This window comes from Cervus canadensis, chromosome 3 (assembly GCF_019320065.1).
Source record: "Cervus canadensis isolate Bull #8, Minnesota chromosome 3, ASM1932006v1, whole genome shotgun sequence".
Classification (NCBI taxonomy): Eukaryota; Metazoa; Chordata; class Mammalia; order Artiodactyla; family Cervidae; genus Cervus; species Cervus canadensis.
This window is the reverse complement of record NC_057388.1, coordinates 59,963,917-59,984,239: the sequence shown is the minus strand read 5'-3', so window position 1 is coordinate 59,984,239 and position 20,323 is coordinate 59,963,917. Positions and strand designations below refer to the sequence as shown.

At 35.9% G+C, this 20,323-nt stretch overlaps 1 protein-coding gene across 4 annotated transcripts in view; it reads left to right on the top strand.

The window, feature by feature from the left end:
* The window catches only part of BBS9 (Bardet-Biedl syndrome 9), a 461,674-nt gene that overhangs the window by 187,854 nt on the left and 253,497 nt on the right, over positions 1–20,323 (top strand). For all 4 annotated transcript variants that reach the window (XM_043463234.1, XM_043463233.1, XM_043463231.1 and 1 more), the window contains exons 10-12: positions 6,172–6,353; positions 11,367–11,443; positions 14,566–14,619. In XM_043463234.1, the coding sequence (XP_043319169.1) occupies positions 6,172–6,353; positions 11,367–11,443; positions 14,566–14,619 (313 nt within the window). The remainder of the gene's footprint in view (positions 1–6,171; positions 6,354–11,366; positions 11,444–14,565; positions 14,620–20,323) is intronic.

Genomic DNA, 20,323 nt, shown 5'->3' with positions numbered 1-20,323 from the left:
GTTCGCATGAGGTGGCCAAAGTGTTGGATTTTCAGCCTCAGCGTCAGTCCTTCCAATGAACACCCAGGACTGATTTCCTTTAGGATGGACTGGTTGCATCTCCTTGCAGTCCAAGGGACTCTCAAGTGTCTTCTCCAACACTGCAGTTCAAAAGCATCAATTCTTCACCTCTCAGCTTTCTTCACAGTCCAACTCTCACATCCATACATGACCACTGGAAAAACCATAGCCTTGACTAGACGGACACACTTGTTTACTTTTGTTTTTATTTCCATTACTCTAGGAGGTGGGTCATAGAGGATCTTGCTTTGATTTATGTCATAGGCTGTTCTGTCTATGCTTCCCTCTAAGAGCTTTATAGTTTCTGGTCTTACATTTAGGTCTTTAATCCATTTTGAGTTTATCTTTGTGTTTGGTTACAAATTCTAATTTCATTCTTTTACATGTAGCTGTCCAGTTTTCCCAGCACCACTTATTGAAGAAGCTGTCTTTGCCCCATTGCGTATTCTTGTCTCCTTTGTCAAAAATAAGGTACCCATATGTGCATGGGTTTATTTCTGGGCTTTCTGTCTTGTTCCATTAGTTTATATTTCTGTTTTTGCCAAAGCATAGATTTGTATGCTATAGGAATAAACAAACATTTCTCATTGGCAAAAATGTGTTGATGATAATGATTCTTATTTTGATTAATAAAGATATGTTTGAGCCTAGTTATAATGATTTAAAATTCACAGTCTGAAATCACAGTTACTTTTGCACCAATCTCAATGTGAGGAACTAACTGTAATCATTTTTTATTTAACTTTGCAGATTAAAGCAAATATCATTCACATGACCTTGGAGAATTTGTCTCTTTTACTTTTCTATTTGCCATGTTTGACTCTTGAATACTTAGGCATTTTGTTTGAAAAAAAACTCTTCTGTACTTCATTTAAAGTACAGTTCTTAGCATTTAATATTTGCTGAATATATAATCCACTCTAAAAAATCATTTTGTATGAAGTGTCATTTGTTGCCTTCTGAGGGCAGCTATATAGGAATGGAAATTTCATATCTGAGGCCAGAAAGTCTGCAGTTTTTTGCAGCTATGCTTGTTATCTCCTGGTAACCAGTATGTATTATTTTCTGTTTTTCCAGGGTTTCATTCTTCTTCTTCTTCTTCTTTTTTGTACAGTGAAGGCATATGAAACCTTTCTTCATAAGGTTATTGGGGTGATTAAGTGAGATAATGTGATTATATCTTATAAATATGTTGTTATCTTTCCCTTTTCTTCATTCTCATTGTCCTTGCCTGTCCTTCCTGTATTAACCCCACCCAGAGTGGTCTCTCCACAAGCAATAAGAATAGATCTTTGGCAAAGATGAATCAGATCATGCTACTTCTCCCTCTTCTCCTTTAAAACCTTTTGTGATTTCTTATTTCTTAAGTATTAAATTCACAGTTTTTAACAGAGTTTACAAAAGTCTGTAAGATTTTACTCTATGTAATTCTGTTGTTAATGTTTAGTCACTAAGTCGTGTCTGAGTCTTTGTGACACCATGGACTGTAGCCTGCCAGGCTTCTCTGTCGGTGGAATTTCTCAGGCAAGAATACAGGAGTAGTGGCCATTCTCTTCTCCAGGGGATCTTCCCGACCCAGGGATGGGACCTATGTCTCCTGGTTTGGCAGACAGATGATCACTGAGCTACTTAGGAAGCCCATGTAATTTCTACATCCCTCTGAACTTCCTTCAATCTAACCACGTTGAGCTTCTTAGTTTCACTGCTTGTGTAATACATTTTCTTTTCTTGGAAAGATGAAAGGTTTAAGGAATAACATATTTAAGTTGGAGGCAAGCAGCCAAAATCAGGAGCTCAGTTGTAGCCATGTCCAGCTTTAGATGTCTAGTCACCTTCCAAGTGGAGATATCAAGTAGGCCACTGGATGTACACAGTTCAACTTTGGGTGAGAGGCCTGTTTGGAGATATAAATGGAGCTGGCACAAAAAGGGTATTTTAAAGTCATGGGATGGAAAGTGTTCACCAAGTCCTCTGCCTTTTGTCTGTTCACTTTTTTCTTTTCTTTTTTTAAATCTCTGAGAATCTACTTATAAGTCAGGATCGAGCTTCTGCATCTTTTGCCCAGTGAAGACTTGCTCTGCTGTTTCATGTATGGTCATTGTACTGCACTCTTCATATAGCTTCTGATATGTCCTGTTACAATTGCTATTTTTTAAAATAGGTTTTCTTTTGCAACTAGACCAGAATTTTTTTTTTTTTATGGAGTCAGTACCATATCTTATTTTTGTTTGTAACTCTGGTATAGCAGATGCTTAATAAGCATATCTTAAATAAATGATTACAAAGTGACTCAAAATATGTTTAAGTGATCAAGTCTGGCCTGTTGGGGCTAAGGAAGGACTGCCTACACTGAGTCTGCCTGCTGTGCTTAAGGGAATTGCCTTTAAATCATGTGCTCTGTATTGAGGCAGAGGAAAAATTGAGTACAATAGTAGTATTTAAGTTTTTAAGATTTCTTTGATATCTATATCTTACAATAAAAACCACACTGAGGATTTGAGAACTTCAAATATTTCTATTTTGCATTAAGTGCAGCTGGACAGGAAACCATTTGATTCAATGCATTTTCTTTTCATTTGTTTTTAAAACTATTATTCATTTGTTTTTATTGTATTAGTAAAAGAAAATGTTCATTTTTTATTTTTTTGAGTATTTCAAATACTTTCAGATTGTTAATTTTATAGCTTGGCCTTGTCAGAAAAAAAATTAGATGAAAGTTTTAATTCTATAGATCACTCAACCTTTAAGTAGCTGATTCAAGTGAATTGTACATTCCCTTCAATCTTTTTCTTTGGGGATATACTCATATTTTCATTGATTTGTAAGAGTTCTTTACATATTAGATGAAATATATGAAACATTTTTTATAGGTCAAAAACAGTGAATATTCACAACTTCATATAGTTCAACTTAAATCATATATTTTATGTTGGTTGCCAAGGTTTTCCCCAGTTTGTCTGTCTTTTGTTCTTTTTACTATGATGTATTTTTAAAGCATATAACAAGTTTAAAACTTTTTTGTGGTTTAATTTAGAGATCCTTTGCTTTGTAGTTTTCCTCTGTTGCTTTCTCACAGCAAAGTTCTTTCCATCTCAAGGGCAGATAAATATTTTTGTAGTTTCATATTTTTAAATTTAACTTTTAAAATCCATCTGGAATTGTGTTTGAATGTATTGTTAGGGCCAGGATCTGTTTACTGAATGATGAAACAATTACTTTCGGATTCCTGAGCTAGCTCTATTGTTTAATTTCATGCTCCATTGCTAAAATCACAAAATTATTGTGTCCTAGTAATATAACATCTTTGACCTTGAGTCCTCATAAAATACATTATTCTGGTTCCTTGGTTTCTCTGATGTATTTCAAGGACCAGTAATAATCCTGAGACTTAATTTGGCAGTGTTAACTCTACTTTAAATGTGTAAGTAATGGGGTACACAATACTTGATTTACTTGATGACATCTTCCAGCATAAAATTCTATCACTCACAAAACTTTACACAATGTCACATGGACAATAAACATTGTGTAAGAAGATATTTTTTAAGTAGAAAGATTTTAAAAAATATCTTGATTTTAATGTAAAAAAATTTTTCTATTTAAATTGGGCTTTATACTTAAGTTGGGCTTAACTTTAGAAATGATATACATGTATATTAAAAATTTTCCTTTGTGTTTAAGATAGTGAGTGATGACATTGCTTATATATTAAGTATATATATAGGCCTGTGTCAAACTGCCTGTCCCATCATAGACAGAAATTTCACTGATTTATTCTAAAGTTTTTAGAGCTTGTATTAGTGTTCCTATGGAATAAAACATGCAATGTTAAATGAATTCAGCTATTCTAAATTTTTGTTATTTGATCCAAATTGTATGTAATGGCTCTAATGCCATTGATAAGGAAAAAGTAAATTGCTTAAGTTTTATAATTTAGCGTGAAGACATTCTGGAGACCGTCGGTAAGCTGTTTCAGTAAAGAAAGATCCTGGCTTGTCTCTTTTCCTTTTGAACACCTCAAAACATCAGTAAAGAATTTTTTCTTTTTGAGACACTGAAGAAAATATGTGTATATACCACTATCAAACTCTGTCTGAACTCAGAAACTTAATAGGTTCAGATAAATTTTTAGATAAATTCCTGGGTTTAAATTATTGCTTTTTGCCATCTAAAACAGTGGGATGTAACTGATTCTCTAATAAGCTATCCAGTTCAAAGACCAAATAAATTTGGATAGCAAGGTATACTTATATTGGCTCATGCTAGGTTTCCTTTATAATGGACCACTCAAAGGGTGAAGATGAAATGGATATAACCCTTCTGGATTCAATGAGTTGATGATTACCACATTATCTGAGAACCTCTGCCATTTAGTCTCCTAGTGTTTCCTTAGGACTTATTGTGTTCCCAGACTTCAGTAGGTCTGAGTAGAATGGGAAACAGACTAACTCAATAGGGACAGAGGTTTGCCCTCTTGAAATGAGTTTGTGGAAGCTGAGATTTCTGAGGCCTCTAGGTGGCTTCAGTTGCCTGAAAAGGTCAGGTCCAGAGGCTCTGTAGGGGTGACAACATTTTATTTTAGGAAAATAATTTTATTTGGGAGTATTTATTTTCTGAGCTAGATTGGCAGAAACGAGTTTGTTCGACTTCAGGACCTTTGAGGATCACCTGCTTCACCTTCTCATTTCAGAAATAAGGGCATTTAGGAAGACTTTACCAAGTTGACTCAAGTTGGGCAGAGTTAGAGCTAAAACCTAAATATCCTTTTAGCTTTTAGCTAGTTTTTTAATCTGTTGAATCAGTGATCCCAATCTATTTTTTATTATTATGAAGTCACAGTACAGAATTATGTATAAGCCCTGGAGAGAGATTGTGTAAGAATATTGTGTTTAAAACAGATGGTAAAGTTGCTGGTGGCCACCTTATGGGATGGATTGAGCAATGATAGTGTTTACTCTTAGTCAAGCTGAACTTTTAGATTAATGAGCTACATTTTGTCATGGCCAAAAGAATTTAAAAATTCTTATTTGTTCTGAATGAGTCCTGCTGCTACTGCTGCTAAGTTGCTTCAGTCGTGTCCGACTCTGTGCGACCCCATAGACAGCAGCCCATCAGGCTCCTCTGTCCCTGGGATTCTCCAGGAAAGAACACTGGAGTGGGTTGCCATTTCCTTCTCCAATGCATGAAAGTGGAGTGAAAGTTAAGTCACTCAGTTGTGTCCGACTCTTCGAGACCCCATGAACTGTAGCCTACCAGGCTCCTCCGTCCATGGGATTTTCCAGGCAAGAGGACTGGAGTGGGTTGCCATTTCCTTCTCCATTTCTTTGGAGAAGGAATGAGTCCTAGACCTTTATATATCCTAACTCCTTTTCTTCAGATGAATAGCAACATTTTTATTTTCAAGTTATTGTATCTCTCTCCAGTTTTCTGTTGTTTCTGATTAATATTTAACCTTTATAACAGGGTTGGAAAACTTTTGTAAAAATCAAAAGCCAGTAGAAAATGCAACAAACAAAGTCAAAATGACTCACAATATTGAGTTTCTTTCCCTCTGGGCAGGGTCGGGAGGAAGCAAATGGTATAATTTCATCTACTTCTATAGTAAGTTCAGGAAAACATACAACTTTTATTTTTAAACATTTATGCTTAAGTTATCTATAATTTATATATATTATGGCTATTTCTAGAGAATAACAGAGATAAGGGAGGCTTTAAGAAAGACAAAAAGAATGAAAGGGTAGGGAGGAAAAGAGATAATCAGGATGATAAGAGTGATGGGGAAAGAGCTAGTAAGAGAGAAAGGGAGACTTGTATCTAAAAGTGAAGGGAGAGAGAACAGACCAGAGAGCTCCTTGAGTAGGAGTGCATGTGAAGGAAGCCATGGTGAGTGGGCCTGGGGAGGGAGGGGGAGCATATGTCCCAAGGGCAGAGAGAAGCAAAAGGAAAAGAGAAGGAAAAGAGAAGGGCCCACATTTCTTTTCATGGCCTCCTCCATTTTCTTGATGGTATGCTGAAGCTGAATTGAATGAAAGTGTAGTTGGTCAAGTCTACATCCATTAAACATTTTTAATTATGTCTCATTTTCTCTTCCTTTTTTTTTTTTTTTTTAAGTGATTTAAAGGGAGTGATAGTCACTCTGAGTGATGAAGGTCACTTGCAGTGTTCATACCTGGGGACAGATCCTTCTTTGTTCCAAGCTCCAAAAGTTGAATCTAGAGAACTAAACTATGATGAACTTGATAAGGAGTTGAAAGAACTTCAGAAAGTCATCAAAAATGTTAACAAATCACAAGGTATCTCATTTTCAGCTTTCTATTATAATATTCATTGTAGAATTTATATTATTTTGTATATGGATAGTATTTTGTACGTGTTGATTTTCTCCCCCAGGCTTAATTAAAGTCATTTTTGTAAAAACAGCACTGCTCTTTAACATACTAGTCTTTGTGCTTAATTTGTATATTATAGCTTCTGAAAAATATGTCCTATTTAAGATAATACTTTTGTTAGTGTGTTTCACAGACAGTGCTATCTAGGTTTTTTCTTTAAACTCTAAGAAAGAACATATATTTCTTCAGGTAGTGATTTTAGGCCTTTAGTAGAACATTAAAGTTTAGAGTGATCATTTATTAACTTCTAATATCCCTGAAAAAATGTTAGTTGCTTCTTTTAAAGGAAACCAGAGCAGTACATGAGTTACCACTTTATTACTAAAAATGTAGTCATTTGCAACCTAGTGAGGTAATTTATGTTTGTAGTTAATTAGCCATCCAAATGGAGTGTAGCTGGTGGTATGCTGATTTCTAGTGACTCAGAGGCTGATGATATTTTCAGTTCCTGAGTTTTGTATAACTCAATATTATCTTACTTTGGGATTCACAAGGGTATAATTTTATTATAAATTAAAAGGAGAAAGAAAACACCAATCCTGAAGTTTGAGTTGGACATGTGAAAAGCATTACTTTAAGTTCCCTTCTCAGGGTCAGGTAAAAGTATTTTTTTAATGAGAAAAAATATGGACTATTTTCACATAAAAGAAATGTTAAAACAAGTAGAAATAATAAAAGAGGCAGAGCATCAAAAGCCAACCAAAACAACAGAGCCAATCGTAATCCTGGTCCAGTCACTTTCCTAGAGTTATGTATCTTTGAGTCTATATTACCAAGAGAGATTCAGAGGAATTTATTTAATGTATTTCAAAATGTGAATATTAAAATTGTTTTGTTTTGGTTTTACACTTTCTCTTAGAAAGTTTTGAAAGTAAACAGGTGAAACTTGGGTCTTTTAAGTACCTCCAAATATTTAAAAACCCATTTGTTGTCAGCATCCTCTAGTCAAATAGAGAATAGTTAAAATTGGGTGTGTCATATTGCAATATACACATTTCCCATTTTTGATACTAGTGTTTTGGAATTAATGGAATATAAGTCTCATTTTGTCATTTAAAAATATGATTGGGGAAGAGTGGCATATATGTGTGTGTGTGTGTGTGTGTGTGTGTGTGTATGAGAAACATGAAATTTCCAGAGTTCATTAAATTTAATGTAACTTTTCACTCCAAGTTTTGTGTCTTGAGATTGTGGCATTTCTGTAAACAATGTGCTAATGATATTTTGATTAACACTTGATTATGTAAAACATTTCTCAGAAAAATCCCTTATAGCTAAGTTACTTTTTGGTGGCCAAAATAGTGCCCTTGAGTACTCCAGTCTTTTCACCCAGGGATAGGCTGTTTTACTTGTCATTACCCTGATTCTTCTTTGTATATTGAAGTAACTGCTAATTAAGCTAGGGATGAACCCACAGACTTGAGTGCAAAGTTTATTATTTACATAATCTCAAAGTTAATATTTGAAGTTCTCTGCCCCTTCTTTGCCACCATCATTTGATTTTATTCCTAAAAATGAAACAAAGACTCGTTTTAAGAAAAGGAGAGACTTTTAACATAGTTTATTTCTAGAATATGGAAAAAATTTACTGTTTTTTGCACTTATAAAATTGTGGTGTATTTGTTCATTAAAATACCTGTAATTATATAAAAGCACCAGATCATTTCACTATAGAAGATTATGAGAAGTTAAAACTCCAAACTTTTTGATGACCTCATTATTCATTTAAATGCCACCTATTTTAGTAGAGTGACTTTAACTTGCAAAAAAAATGTTCTTTTCAGTCTTGTGGGTTATGTTCAGCACTTAAAGTTTTTTTTATTTCTTCAAAGCAAGAATTGCAGCAAAATATAAAGCCAATTTAAAAAGTACATTTTGTTGTACACATGGTGTATATTATCTACCATAATAAAAGTGTTTTTGAAGCTGATTTTATGTGTGTAAGTTATATGAGGAGTGTCTGTTATAAGCATGAAATAATATCAATAGTAATAATTTCTGTATGGCTTACGGATTTTGAAGCTTTTCATATTCAACTCATTAGTGAGAATCCTGCCTTGCATTTCTGTTACCAGTAGTCAACAACATCTGTTGGTAGACACTTTCAAAAATAGAGTTTCTTTGTGAACTCTATTTATTTAGATAGTTGATATATTCTTTCCTTGGGATAAGTATGAAGGAATAAGTACAGTGTTGACATAGACTCCCACACAGCATGTCTTCAGGAAGGAAAAGAGAGCAGTAAGATATAGGTGTATAAATGAAAGTCTGCACCCATTTGAAATATGTCTAGGCTAACTTAAGGTGCTTCTACCATTGAGTGGTAGAAACATTCGTGCTTGGTAACCTTGTTGGAAATTGTGCTGGGTTTGGGGGATGTTCCCTCTCAGGGTCAAAGGGTTATTTCAGCAGTTCCAGGCAATATGTACAAATATGATTTCCAGGGAAGAAGACAGATATTTCTCCCAAGTCTCCCCATTTATTAGGGAGGAATAACTTTCCCAGAACCACATACCAGCACCCCAGCTCCCACCAGTTCTCACCTCACATCTGCCAGGATTAGGTTCCATGCTCAGGCCTGAAATAACAAAAAGTCAGGGGAATGAAATCACCATGCTTGGATTTGACCAATCCAGTGATTAAGGTGGAAGTGAATTAGGGGAATTCGATGGAAGTGAATTAAATGGAAGTGAATCAGCAGAATTAGGGGTCTACCACAAAGGAGGAGGAGAAGGGAAGAATGGATGTTAGGGGGGCAGCCAATAATCTGCACATATATATGTATTATTATGTATTAAGTGAAAGTCACTCAGTTGTGTCTGACTCTGCAACCCCATGAACTGCACAGTCCATGGAATTCTTCAAGCCCAGAATACTAAAATACTGGAGTGGGCAGCCGTTCCCTTCTCCAGGAGATCTTCCCAACCCAGGGATCGAACTCAGGTCTCCCACATTCCAGGTGGATTCTTTACCAGCTGAGCCACCAGGGAAGCCCTATGTATGTATATATATACATACGTATGCATGTGCATATGTATTATTTATGTTTCTTGTTTATTTAGGGTCTCTATGGCTTGTTCATAATATCTCATTATGTACTATAAATGTTTTTGAAATTATGAAATTTTAAGTTGAAAATAAAATGAATATGGTAAAAATAATTCAAATAGTACTGAAAGCATAAAACCCAGGTCTTAGTTCTACTGGAATGTCTAAATGTAACCTTTATTAATAGTTTTGTGTATTCTGTAAGAAAGTTTTCTGTTTATATAATTGTTTTTACACAGATATGTGTGTATTAGAGACACTGTACTACATCTTGCTTTTTTAGATCAATAGCATATCTTGGAGTTCTTTCCTTCTCGGTATATAAAGATGGATAGCACTCTTACTTAACAGTTTTGGGTTTTGGACCATTGCACAGTATTGATAATACCATAACATAGTTAACTATTTCCCTATTAATAGAAATATAACTTAGATTTAGGCTGTTTTGTTTTTGATAATTACCAGCAACAGAGTGACCCCTTGGACATGAGTATTGGGTAAATGTTTGAAAATAGAATTGTTAGGTCACAGGGTATGTGAATTTTACATTTTTTGTGGTGAATTTTACATTTTGATTTGTTGTTGTTGTTCAGTTGCTAACCTGTGTCCAACTCTCTGCAACCCCACAGACTGCAGCACGCCAGGCTTCCCTGTCCTTCACTATCTTGCAGAGTTTGCTGAAACTCATGTTCATTGAGTTGATGGGGCTATCCAGCCATCTCATTCACCCACTTTCCCTCCTGCCTTCAATCTTTCCCAGCATCAGGGTCTTTTCCAATGAGTCGTCTCTTTGTATCAGGTGGCCAAAGTATTGGAGCTTCAGTTTTGACATCAGTCCTTCCAATGAATATTCAGGGTTGATTTCCTTTAGTATTGACTAGTTTGATCTCCTTTCTGTCCAAGAGACTCTCAAGAGTCTTCTCTGGCACCATAATTAAAAAATATCAATTCTTTGGCACTCAGCCTTCTTTATGGTCCCAACTGTCACATCCATATATGACTATTGTAAAAACTGTATATTTGAGTATATGGACCTTTGTTGGCAAAGTGATGTCTTTGCTTTTTAATATCCTGCCTAGGTTTGTGATAGCTATTCTTCCAAAGAACGAGCATCTTTTAATTTCATGACTGTAGTCACAGTCCACAGGGATTTTGGAGCCCAAGAAAATAAAATCTGTCTTGTTTCCATTGTCTATTTGCCGTGTGTGTGTGTGTGTGTGTGTGTGTGTGTGTGTGTGTGTGTGTGTGTGAGTCGCTTAGTTGTGTCCGACTCTTTGTGACTCCATAGACTGTAGCCGGCCAGGCTCCTCTGTCCATGGAGTTCTCCAGGCAGGAATACTGGAGTGGGTTGCCATTTCCTCACAAAGTGATGGCGAACAATCTTAAGATGTCACGATCTTAGTTTTTTGAATGTTGAGTTTTAAGCGAGTTTTTCCACTCTTCCTCTTTCACCTTTATCAACAGGCTCTTTAGTTCCTCTTTGCGCTCTGCCATTAGGGAGGTATCATCTGCATATCTGAGGTTGTTAATATTTCTCCCGGCAGTTATAGCCCATCTACCCTCATGGGTTATACTCTTTTGGGCTTCTAACAGTAGCTAAGGAGAGGGAATTGAAATTCCTAACATAGGTCAGTCAGTGGGTCACATCTTAGCTCATATCTTTGGGAAAAAAAGAGAGTTTTTCTTTACAGTAATGTAGAGGAGAAAGCTTTTCATCCTGTAATGCATCACTTTTTTTTTTTTTTCAACTTGTAAATACGTTTATGGGATTGTCTTTTGATATAAGGTACAGATAAACCTTAAAATGACTTTATATAGAAATTTTTACTTTATGATTAAATATCTTTTTTTTTTCTCTTAAAATTACAGGTGTTTGGCCCCTGACTGAGAGAGAAGATGACCTGAAAGTCTCTGCCATGGTTTCTCCTAACTTTGATTCAGTATCTGTAGGTGTATTTGCAGACTTTAAGAGGGTTTGTGATAGTGGTGGACTCTGATATATTGGAATCAGATTGTATTGGTTTAAAATCTGGGCCTCCAAATAGAAACTTCAGGGAAGATAACAAGTTTTCGGCCTTGTTACTTTCTAGAAAAAAACATTTCTAGCATCTCAGTGTAATAACAAGTTTCTTAGGCAGGATTTCTATCTTAAAAAAGGGGAAGGGAGGGGGATTGTCAAAGAGGTTCTCACCATTACTCTGAATCTCCCTACTTTATTTTGTTTTTTCAGACTTTTTCAGTACTGGAGTATTGAGACAATCCTACTCCAGATGAATAATACCGAGCCCACTACATTTTTGTTGAATGTTCAATGAGATAATGTTTATGAAAGGCATGACTCAGAGTTTGATAATTTATAGTCTTTAATATATTACAGTGGCTGTGGTGGGAGGGTAGTTTAAGAATAAAGAGTTTGGCCAGGAATTATTTTTTCTCTCATTTCTATTTGTGTGACCTCAGAGCAAGGTATTTAACTTTTTGTCTCAATTTTCTTATCTGTAAAATGGTAATAGTAGTAGAATCCACTTTGTTGACTTATAATAATTAACTAACAAATCATTATAATAGTATTCATGATCATCAACCCCACCACAGCCATCACCATTCCAGTTGTCTTGTGTGTGCTCAGTTGCTGAGTCATGTCTGACTCTTTGTAACCCTGTGGACTGTAGCCTGCGAGGCACCTCTGTCCATGGAATTTTCCAGACAAGAATACTGGAGTGGGTTGCCATTTCCTTCTCCAGGGGATCTTTCCTACCCAGGGTTCAAACCAACGTCTTTTGCATCTCCTGCATTGGCAGGCAGATTCTTTACCACTGCGCCACCTAGGAAAATTGATTGCCATTTCCTTAATGCCAGTCACATAATGGGTATTCAGTATATATTTGCTCTATAAATGAATAATAAAGCTGAAAAACCAGAAAGGGGGGCTGTCCTTGGTTACATTACCTTATCTGTTTGTTTAGTCTTCTTTAAGCACTTGTTAGATTATGGTTGGTTTTCTCTCACTGCCCGCAGTTGGGCCAAAATCTGTCTAGTTTATCTATGTCTGTACCAAGTTGATCAATTTAGGCAAGTGATCAAATTCACTCGTTTTACTGTATATGAGGTCTGTGTCATATAACTTTGCTTAGGAAATGGCTTTGCTATTTAGGTATCAGAACACAACATAGTATGTAATTCCATAGCTTTTTAAAGAATAATCTTAGTACAAACAGCCAACCCAAGTTGTGATAAAAATTGCATTAACATTGCCTTAGTATAGTAAGTTGGATATTCTTAAAAAAAAAAAGTAGGACTATATATGAAAGAAACATTCACCCAGTTGAGTCACATAGTAGAGGTACTGTTCTATAAACTTTGGATATTCAGCACACCATTTCTCACTCTACCTGAAGGGTGTAGTCTGAGTGGAACATTTCTGCTTAGTTAGCTGACAAATGTACACACATTTTCTTGCCTTGGAAATGATTCTTTTTTTCCTTTGGGCAACTTCTGTAATTTTTTTCTAGGTTTTTCTCTTAGACATAGGCTATTTGAAATGAGGAATTCCCTTTCTGTTCTTCAGCAACTTTTGATCTTTGTGAGTAAAGGCTTTATGTAATAGCACTGTATTTTAATATGTATTTCCCTATTGGTAACCTGAAGTGCTTTTTCCTCTTAACTAGGTATCTCTTTCCAGCTCCATTTCCCCCATCTCACGATTTTTTTCCTTCTTAAGAAAGGAAAGGATTCTTGAGAGTATCATATTCATCTCATTGGAAAACATCAGTCCAATGATTTATGTGGCTTTGGTGCCATATTGTCTTCATATAGCTATTTCTCTCTGGCTATAATTTCATGTTTCCAAAGGACTTTTGTCCTTGAAATATCAAGGTGTTTAGGCATGGATTGAAAAGAGTAAGAAACGGGAGATGTTGGTTTCTTTTCTAGATTTGCCGACAGCTAAATGTAAAACATTTCCTGGATTTTAGGTAATACTAGAGCAAAAAGCCTGGCTTAATATTTTATTTTCAGTCATTATTGTGAAAGCACACATCCAAAAAATAATATAATTTGTGCCAGACTGGTGTCTTTTACAGAAGAAACAAATATCGCTATCCTCTCTTCTTGATTGAGAAGTTGAATCAGAGTTCATATACAGTTTCCTATGGAATCATATATAGGATATGTATATCCTTACTCTTAATTATGCTGATGACCATGACATCATACTGATCCCCACTGCTTAGAAGAGGCTTAATTTTTCTCAGTAAAATAATTCCAAGTAGGCTAATTTAAAGTACAATGGATTTATTCATTGGTTGGACAGAGACTTTATGATCATAATTGTTCCCTTAGGAATCCATGTGGGTATTATTAGAAAATATGTTACTCATTGATCTTATTCTGTCATATAGTGACCATATTTTCCTCTCAATCTGCTGCTCTGAAAAATAAGTTATAAATTCTAAGGAAATATTTGCTCTATTATATTCTGAATTCTTTAAGAGATAGGACCAGGTAACCCAGGCTGATCTCAAAGAGTGAAAGAATTTATGATATGTACTAGTAAAACAAACAAACAAACAAACTGCTACTTTTGTTTTATTTTCTAGATGTAAGGCCACTCAATCTTTATATCATTAATTACATGCCTTAGATACATATTATTAATTAGAATAAAGCATACCTTTGGCAAGTTAAAAACACAAGGACCTAAAAAAATGGCATAATGTTTATATAGAAAATATATAGAGGTCTTGTTTTATATAATATAAAGAATGAATTAATAGAATTAGTTTTAGTTTTTAAGGAAATTTGGCAGTATTTTAATAATAAAGTATGTGAACTTTTCTTCCCTTTTTTGGTGGGTGTGTTTTTTAATATTAGTTCATGACTTTCCAAATGAAGCCATCCAAAAAAGCCACAGTGATTCTTTTATTCTGTCATCAGAGTAATAAATCCTTTTTGCCTTTTTTTTCTTTTGTTGGTGGGAAGTATATATCAAACCCACTGTGTTTACTTACTGATGTATAGTACTTAAACAATTCTTTTCTCCCTTTAATTTTCAATTCTGTGTTTACAGCAAGCTACTGATGCTGAAGTGGGAGCTGACCTTGTCCCTTCAGTCACAGTGAAGGTATTGTGCCATAGTTCTAGGCTCTAATGTGCAAGCAGTATCATGCATTTCATCACATCTGTCACTATTGTCACCCTATAAGTAGCATATGGAAATGTAAAAGAAACACTTGGTGGGCAGAAGAGCTAACACACATTTTTTCCAAAGAGGACATCAAAATGGCCAACAGACACATGAAAAGATGCTTAGCATCACTGATTATCAGGGAAATGCACATCAAAATCACAAGAGATGTCACTTCACAGCTTAGAACGGCTATCATCAAGAAGATAAGAGACAACAGGAGGATGAGGATGTGGTGAGAAGGGAGCCCTTAAATATTGTTGGTGGGAATATAAATCGATCCAACCAGTATGGAGATCAATTGGAGGTTGCTTAAAAAATTAAAAAAAAAAAATCTTCTGTATGATCTAGCAACTCCGCTTCTGGGTATAAATCAAAGGAAATGAAAACAGTATTTCCCATGCAATATATACACTCTCATGCTTATGACAGTATTATTCACAAAATAGCCAAGATACGGAAACAACCCAAATGCCCATCAATGGTTGAATGGATAAAAAAAAGATATGGTACATTTACACCCTAGGATATTATTCAACTATGAGAAGGGAGGATACCCTTCCATTGAGCACACTGTGCCAAGTAAGATAAGATGGACAGAGAAAGACAAGTACTATACGATATCACTTATATGTGGGACTCTGAAAAAGTTAAGCCTGTAAAAACACAGGGTAAAATGGGCTTGAGGCTTCCCAGGTGGCTCAATGGTAATGAATCTGCCTGCCAATGCAGGAGCTGCAGGAGATGTGGGTTTGATCCCTGGGCTTGGAAGATCCCCTGGAGGCAGAAACGGCAACCCGTTCTAGTGTTCTTCCTGGGGTAATCCCATGGACAGAGGAGCCTGGTGGGCTGCAGTCCATGGGATCGCTTATCAGGAGTTTGGGTAAGGTTAAGAGTGATGATTTGAAGGGAATACAGGAGTACACTTGTAATGAGTAGTAAATAAACTATAAATATCTAATGCACAGTGTAATGAATATAAATAATAACATTGCACTATAGTTATGTAATGTGATCAGTATCACTGGATTGGCACTCATATTGACAATGTATAAATATATCAAAGTAACGGCTACGGTCCATAGGGTCACAGATTGTCGGACACGACTGAAGTGACTTAGCGCAACACAGCACACAATGTGCTGTATACCTTAAATATACACAATATTACACATTAAATTTATTAATTTAAAAAAAGATTTCTTGGTTAAAAAAGGAAAAAAAAAAAAGGAAAACCCAAACACTTGACATTTGTAAGTTTTCCTTAGCCTTGGGAAGTAAATAGATAACCTTTATCATTTCCTACAAATATAAAAATAGTATTTATAACAGTATGTATATAATAAAAAATTGTAATGACTTATTTATACCTTTAATTAAATGTGTAGTATGATTTGGGGTTATTTTTTAGAAACAGTATTTAAATATACAAAAGGAATTGTGTCATCACATCCATAGTAGACCAAGCAGTTCGTTTCAGTATTATATGTATATTGGGGAACCATATGAATATTAATAATATCTTTCTTCTATGTGTGTATTTGAAAAGAATTCCCAGCCATCTATCTGCCATAATATTAGCTTTAAATGGATATATTTATAGTAGGAAAATACTAAACGAAGAAGCCGCAGAGTAGAGTAGTGACAAATTGATAGTGCCCCCAAAATACAATATAAAGGATGTGGTTTTGGTTAAGATTTTTAGTCCTGCCATTGTAGAATTTTAGAACTAGGACTCAAATGTAGAACCCTCTTAAGGCATTTAGATTAAAGTGTGGTAATCAGTCAGCACATTATTAAGCTGAAAATATTTATCACTGCCCAGAATTTGGAGCCAGGGAAAGTTGTGGATCTTGGCGATTCACTAAGTCAAAACTTGGACGGGACTTTATATTTTCTTAGATTATGGGTTGCTGTCCTTGGAGGAGCTTGACAGGGCACCAGGCTTTACCAATTGTGTTCGCTTACACTGGACCCAGCGGGTGGCCCAAGTGTGGGGATCTTTGGTAGAAGCTGAAGGGAGCCCAATCTTATAACTGTTTCCTAAGCTAATTTTTTTGGATTCTTGCCACTAGAAACAAGGGTGGTCTTTTCCCAGTCTCCCTTCCCCCTATCCAATCAAAGGCTCTATCTCATTAATACTTCTGAATCTGGAAAAGCTTTAGTGGCAAGAAATCAAACATTTAAGATAAAAAACAATCCTGCAGTGTTCCAGGAATGATCTGTAGACTTTTGTGTAGGGAAATCCCTTTTATATCTATCTACTGATATTGTTCTGACGCATACATATAATAATTCAGGAGCATGTTGTAAATTTGAAAAAAAAACTTGTACCTAAACAAGATCACATTGCTCATACCAACTTTTTCCCCAACTACTAGTTATTGCTGTAAATAAATACACCTTTCCCTCCCATGTAGTTCTTAGACTTTCCTGTGTAACAGCCACCTTCAAATGATGGCATGACAGTACTGGAAATTTCTCCTTCATTATGGGAATTTAACTGTGTTTGAGAATGACTAAGTTACACTCTCTTCCTTATTGGTATGATAAAAGAATAAGAAAGAATGCGATACTCTAGAGTTACACAAAATCAGCTTGACTTTCACAGCGGACACTGTGACTTCCTGTTTCTGCCTGACAGTTCCTATACAAATTTCTGTTATAAATCTCTCCTTATAGCCTTTAATAACAACAGCAGCCAAAATATATAACCATACAAGTTTCCGTCATAATAAATCCTGTTAATTGAGAAAATTTTTCCATCCGTTCCAAGTGAATGAAGATGTGGCTACCTTGAGTATGTGTGCATGATGCGTGACCATCTATTCCAGGCAACCAAGGCGGAGTGGTTGTTAATACCTGGCCTTTGGAGTCATGTTTATATATCTAGGATAAAAATTTGGTATTATATTTCCTAAGGATCATATTTTATTTTGTTAGAAATGGAAAATAGCATGGAAAACACTCATATTCATGTTTCATATTTTCCCCTTAATATTCTATAATTATTTTTCTCTTAAAATGTGAGGTTTATGATCTAGCCAAGTCTTTAACTTTTTTTTTTTTGGCTCAAACACAAGTCTTCTTTGTTACTGTGGTTATTTTTGTCACACATCATCTTGATTCACATTTGAAAATGCCTAGTCCATTGTTGGAATTCAATAAATCTGTGTATAAGAGTTATCACCATCCATCTTCCATCTAAACTAAATGCAAACACTTGTAACAGTGTAAAATTGTATGATTGTTGTCTAAGTATGCATTGTTATGCCTAGCAGAGTCAGAACGTCTGCCGCTTTAAAAGTGGCTTATTACTACTTTAAGGATTTTTTGTTTTCATTTTTAAAACTAAGCTCTTGTGAGACCTTCTTGGTCATTCTTTTCAGCTCACTTGCATATATTGGCTTGATGGTCTTAAACGTGTTTTTGAGTTTCTCTGAACCTCTGTTTTTAAACTGTAAAATGGGGATACTTTTTCATTTGCAGTTATTTTGATTCTTAACCACAGCTAATTAAGAGCATGGGCTCTGGACTCTGACAGACAGAAATTAAATGGTGGTTCTTCCACTTATAATCAGAGTTGCCTTGGTCAAATTATCTAGCTTCTCTGAGCCACAGTTTTCTCTTATGTAATATGGGATATAGTGATAGATAGTACCTGTTTCACAATGTTGTAGTGGGCAAATGAGATAATACACACAAATAATTTATTAGCATGGTTCCATGAATATAGAAAGCTGCTACTGGCTATTATCATTAGTTTTATTTAAAATACATGTCCAGACCAGTATGGCAAAATGGTTGTCTGAGGAGGCCTTACAAACAGCTATGTAAAGAAGAGAAGTGAAAGGCAAAGGAGAAAAGGAAAGATATACCTATTTGAATGCAGAGTTCCAAAGAGTAGCAAGGAGAGAGCAGAAAGCCTTCCTCAGTGATCATTGCAAAGAAATAGAGGTAAGCAATAGAATGGGAAACAGTAGAGCTCTCTTCAAGAAAATTAGATACCAAGGGAACTTTTCATGCAAAGATGGGCTCAATAACAGAAATGATAGGACCTAACAGAAGCTGAAGATACTAAGAAGAGGTGGCAAGAATACACAGAAGAACTGTACAAAAAAAGATCTTCATGACCCAGATAATCACGATGGTGTGATCACTCACCTAGAGCCAGACATCCTGGAATGTGAAGTCAAGTGGGCCTTAGGAAGCATCACTAAGAACAAAGCTAGTGAAGGTGATGGAATTCCAGTCGAGCTATTTCAAAATCATAAAAGATGATGCTGTGAAAGTGCTGCATTTAATATACCAGCAAATTTGGAAAACTCAGCAGTGGCCATAGGACTAGAAAAGGTCAGTTTTCATTCCAATCCCAAAGAAAGGCAATGCCAAAGAATGCTCAAACTACCGCACAATTGCACTCATCTCACACTCTAGCAAATTAATGCTCAAAATTCTCCAAGCCAGGCTTCAACAGTACATGAACCGTGAACTTCCAGATATGCAGGCTGGTTTTAGAAAAGGCAGAGGAACCAGAGATCAAATTGCCAACATCTGTTGGATCATCAGAAAAGCAAGAGAGTTCCAGAAAAACATCTGCTTTATTGACTATGCCAAAGCCTTTGAGGGGATCACAACAAACAGTGGAAAATTCTTAGAGACAGGAATACCAGACCACCTGATCTGCCTCCTGAGAAATCTGTATGGAGGTCAAGAAGCAATAGTTAGGACTGGATATGGAACGACAGACTGGTTCCAAATAGGAAAAGGAGTATGTCAAGGCTGTATATTGTCACCCTACTTATTTAACTTATACGCAGAGTACATCATGAGAAATGCTGGGCTGGAGGAAGCACAAGTTGGAATCAAGATTGCCAGGAGAAATATCAATAACCTCAGATATGCAGATGATACCACCCTTGTGGCAGAAAGTGAAGAAGAACTAAAGAGCCTCTTGATGAAAGTGAAAGAGGAGAGTGAAAAAGTTGGTTTATAACTCAGCATTCAGAAAACTAAGATCATGGCACTTGGTCCCATCACTTCATGTCAAATAGATGGGGAAACAGTGGAAACAGTGACAGATTTTATTTTGGGGGGCTCCAAAATCACTGCAGATGGTGACTGCAGCCATGAAATTAAAAGACACTTGCTTTTTGGAGGAAAAGCTATGACCAACCTAGGCAGCTTATTAAAAAGCAGAGACATTACTCTGCCAACAAAGGTCCGTGTAGCCAAAGCTATGGTTTTTCCAGTATTCATAGATGGATGTTAGAGTTGGACCATAAAGAGAGCTGAGCGCTGAAGAACTGATGCTCAACTGTGGTGTTGGAGAAGACTCTTGAGAGTCCCTTGGACAGCAAGGAGATACAACCATCTTAAAGTCCATCTTAAAGGAAATCAGTCCTGAATATTCATTGGAAGGACTGATGCTGAAGCTGAAACTCCGGTACTTTGGTCACCTGATGCGAAGAACTGACTCATTGGAAGAGACGCTGATGCTGGGAAAGATTGAAGGCAGGAGAAGGGGATGACAGAGGATGAGTTGGTTGGATGGCATCATCAACTCAATGGACATGAGTTTGAGTAAACTCTAGGAGTTGGTGATAGACAGGGAGGCCAGGCATGCTGCATTCCACGGGGT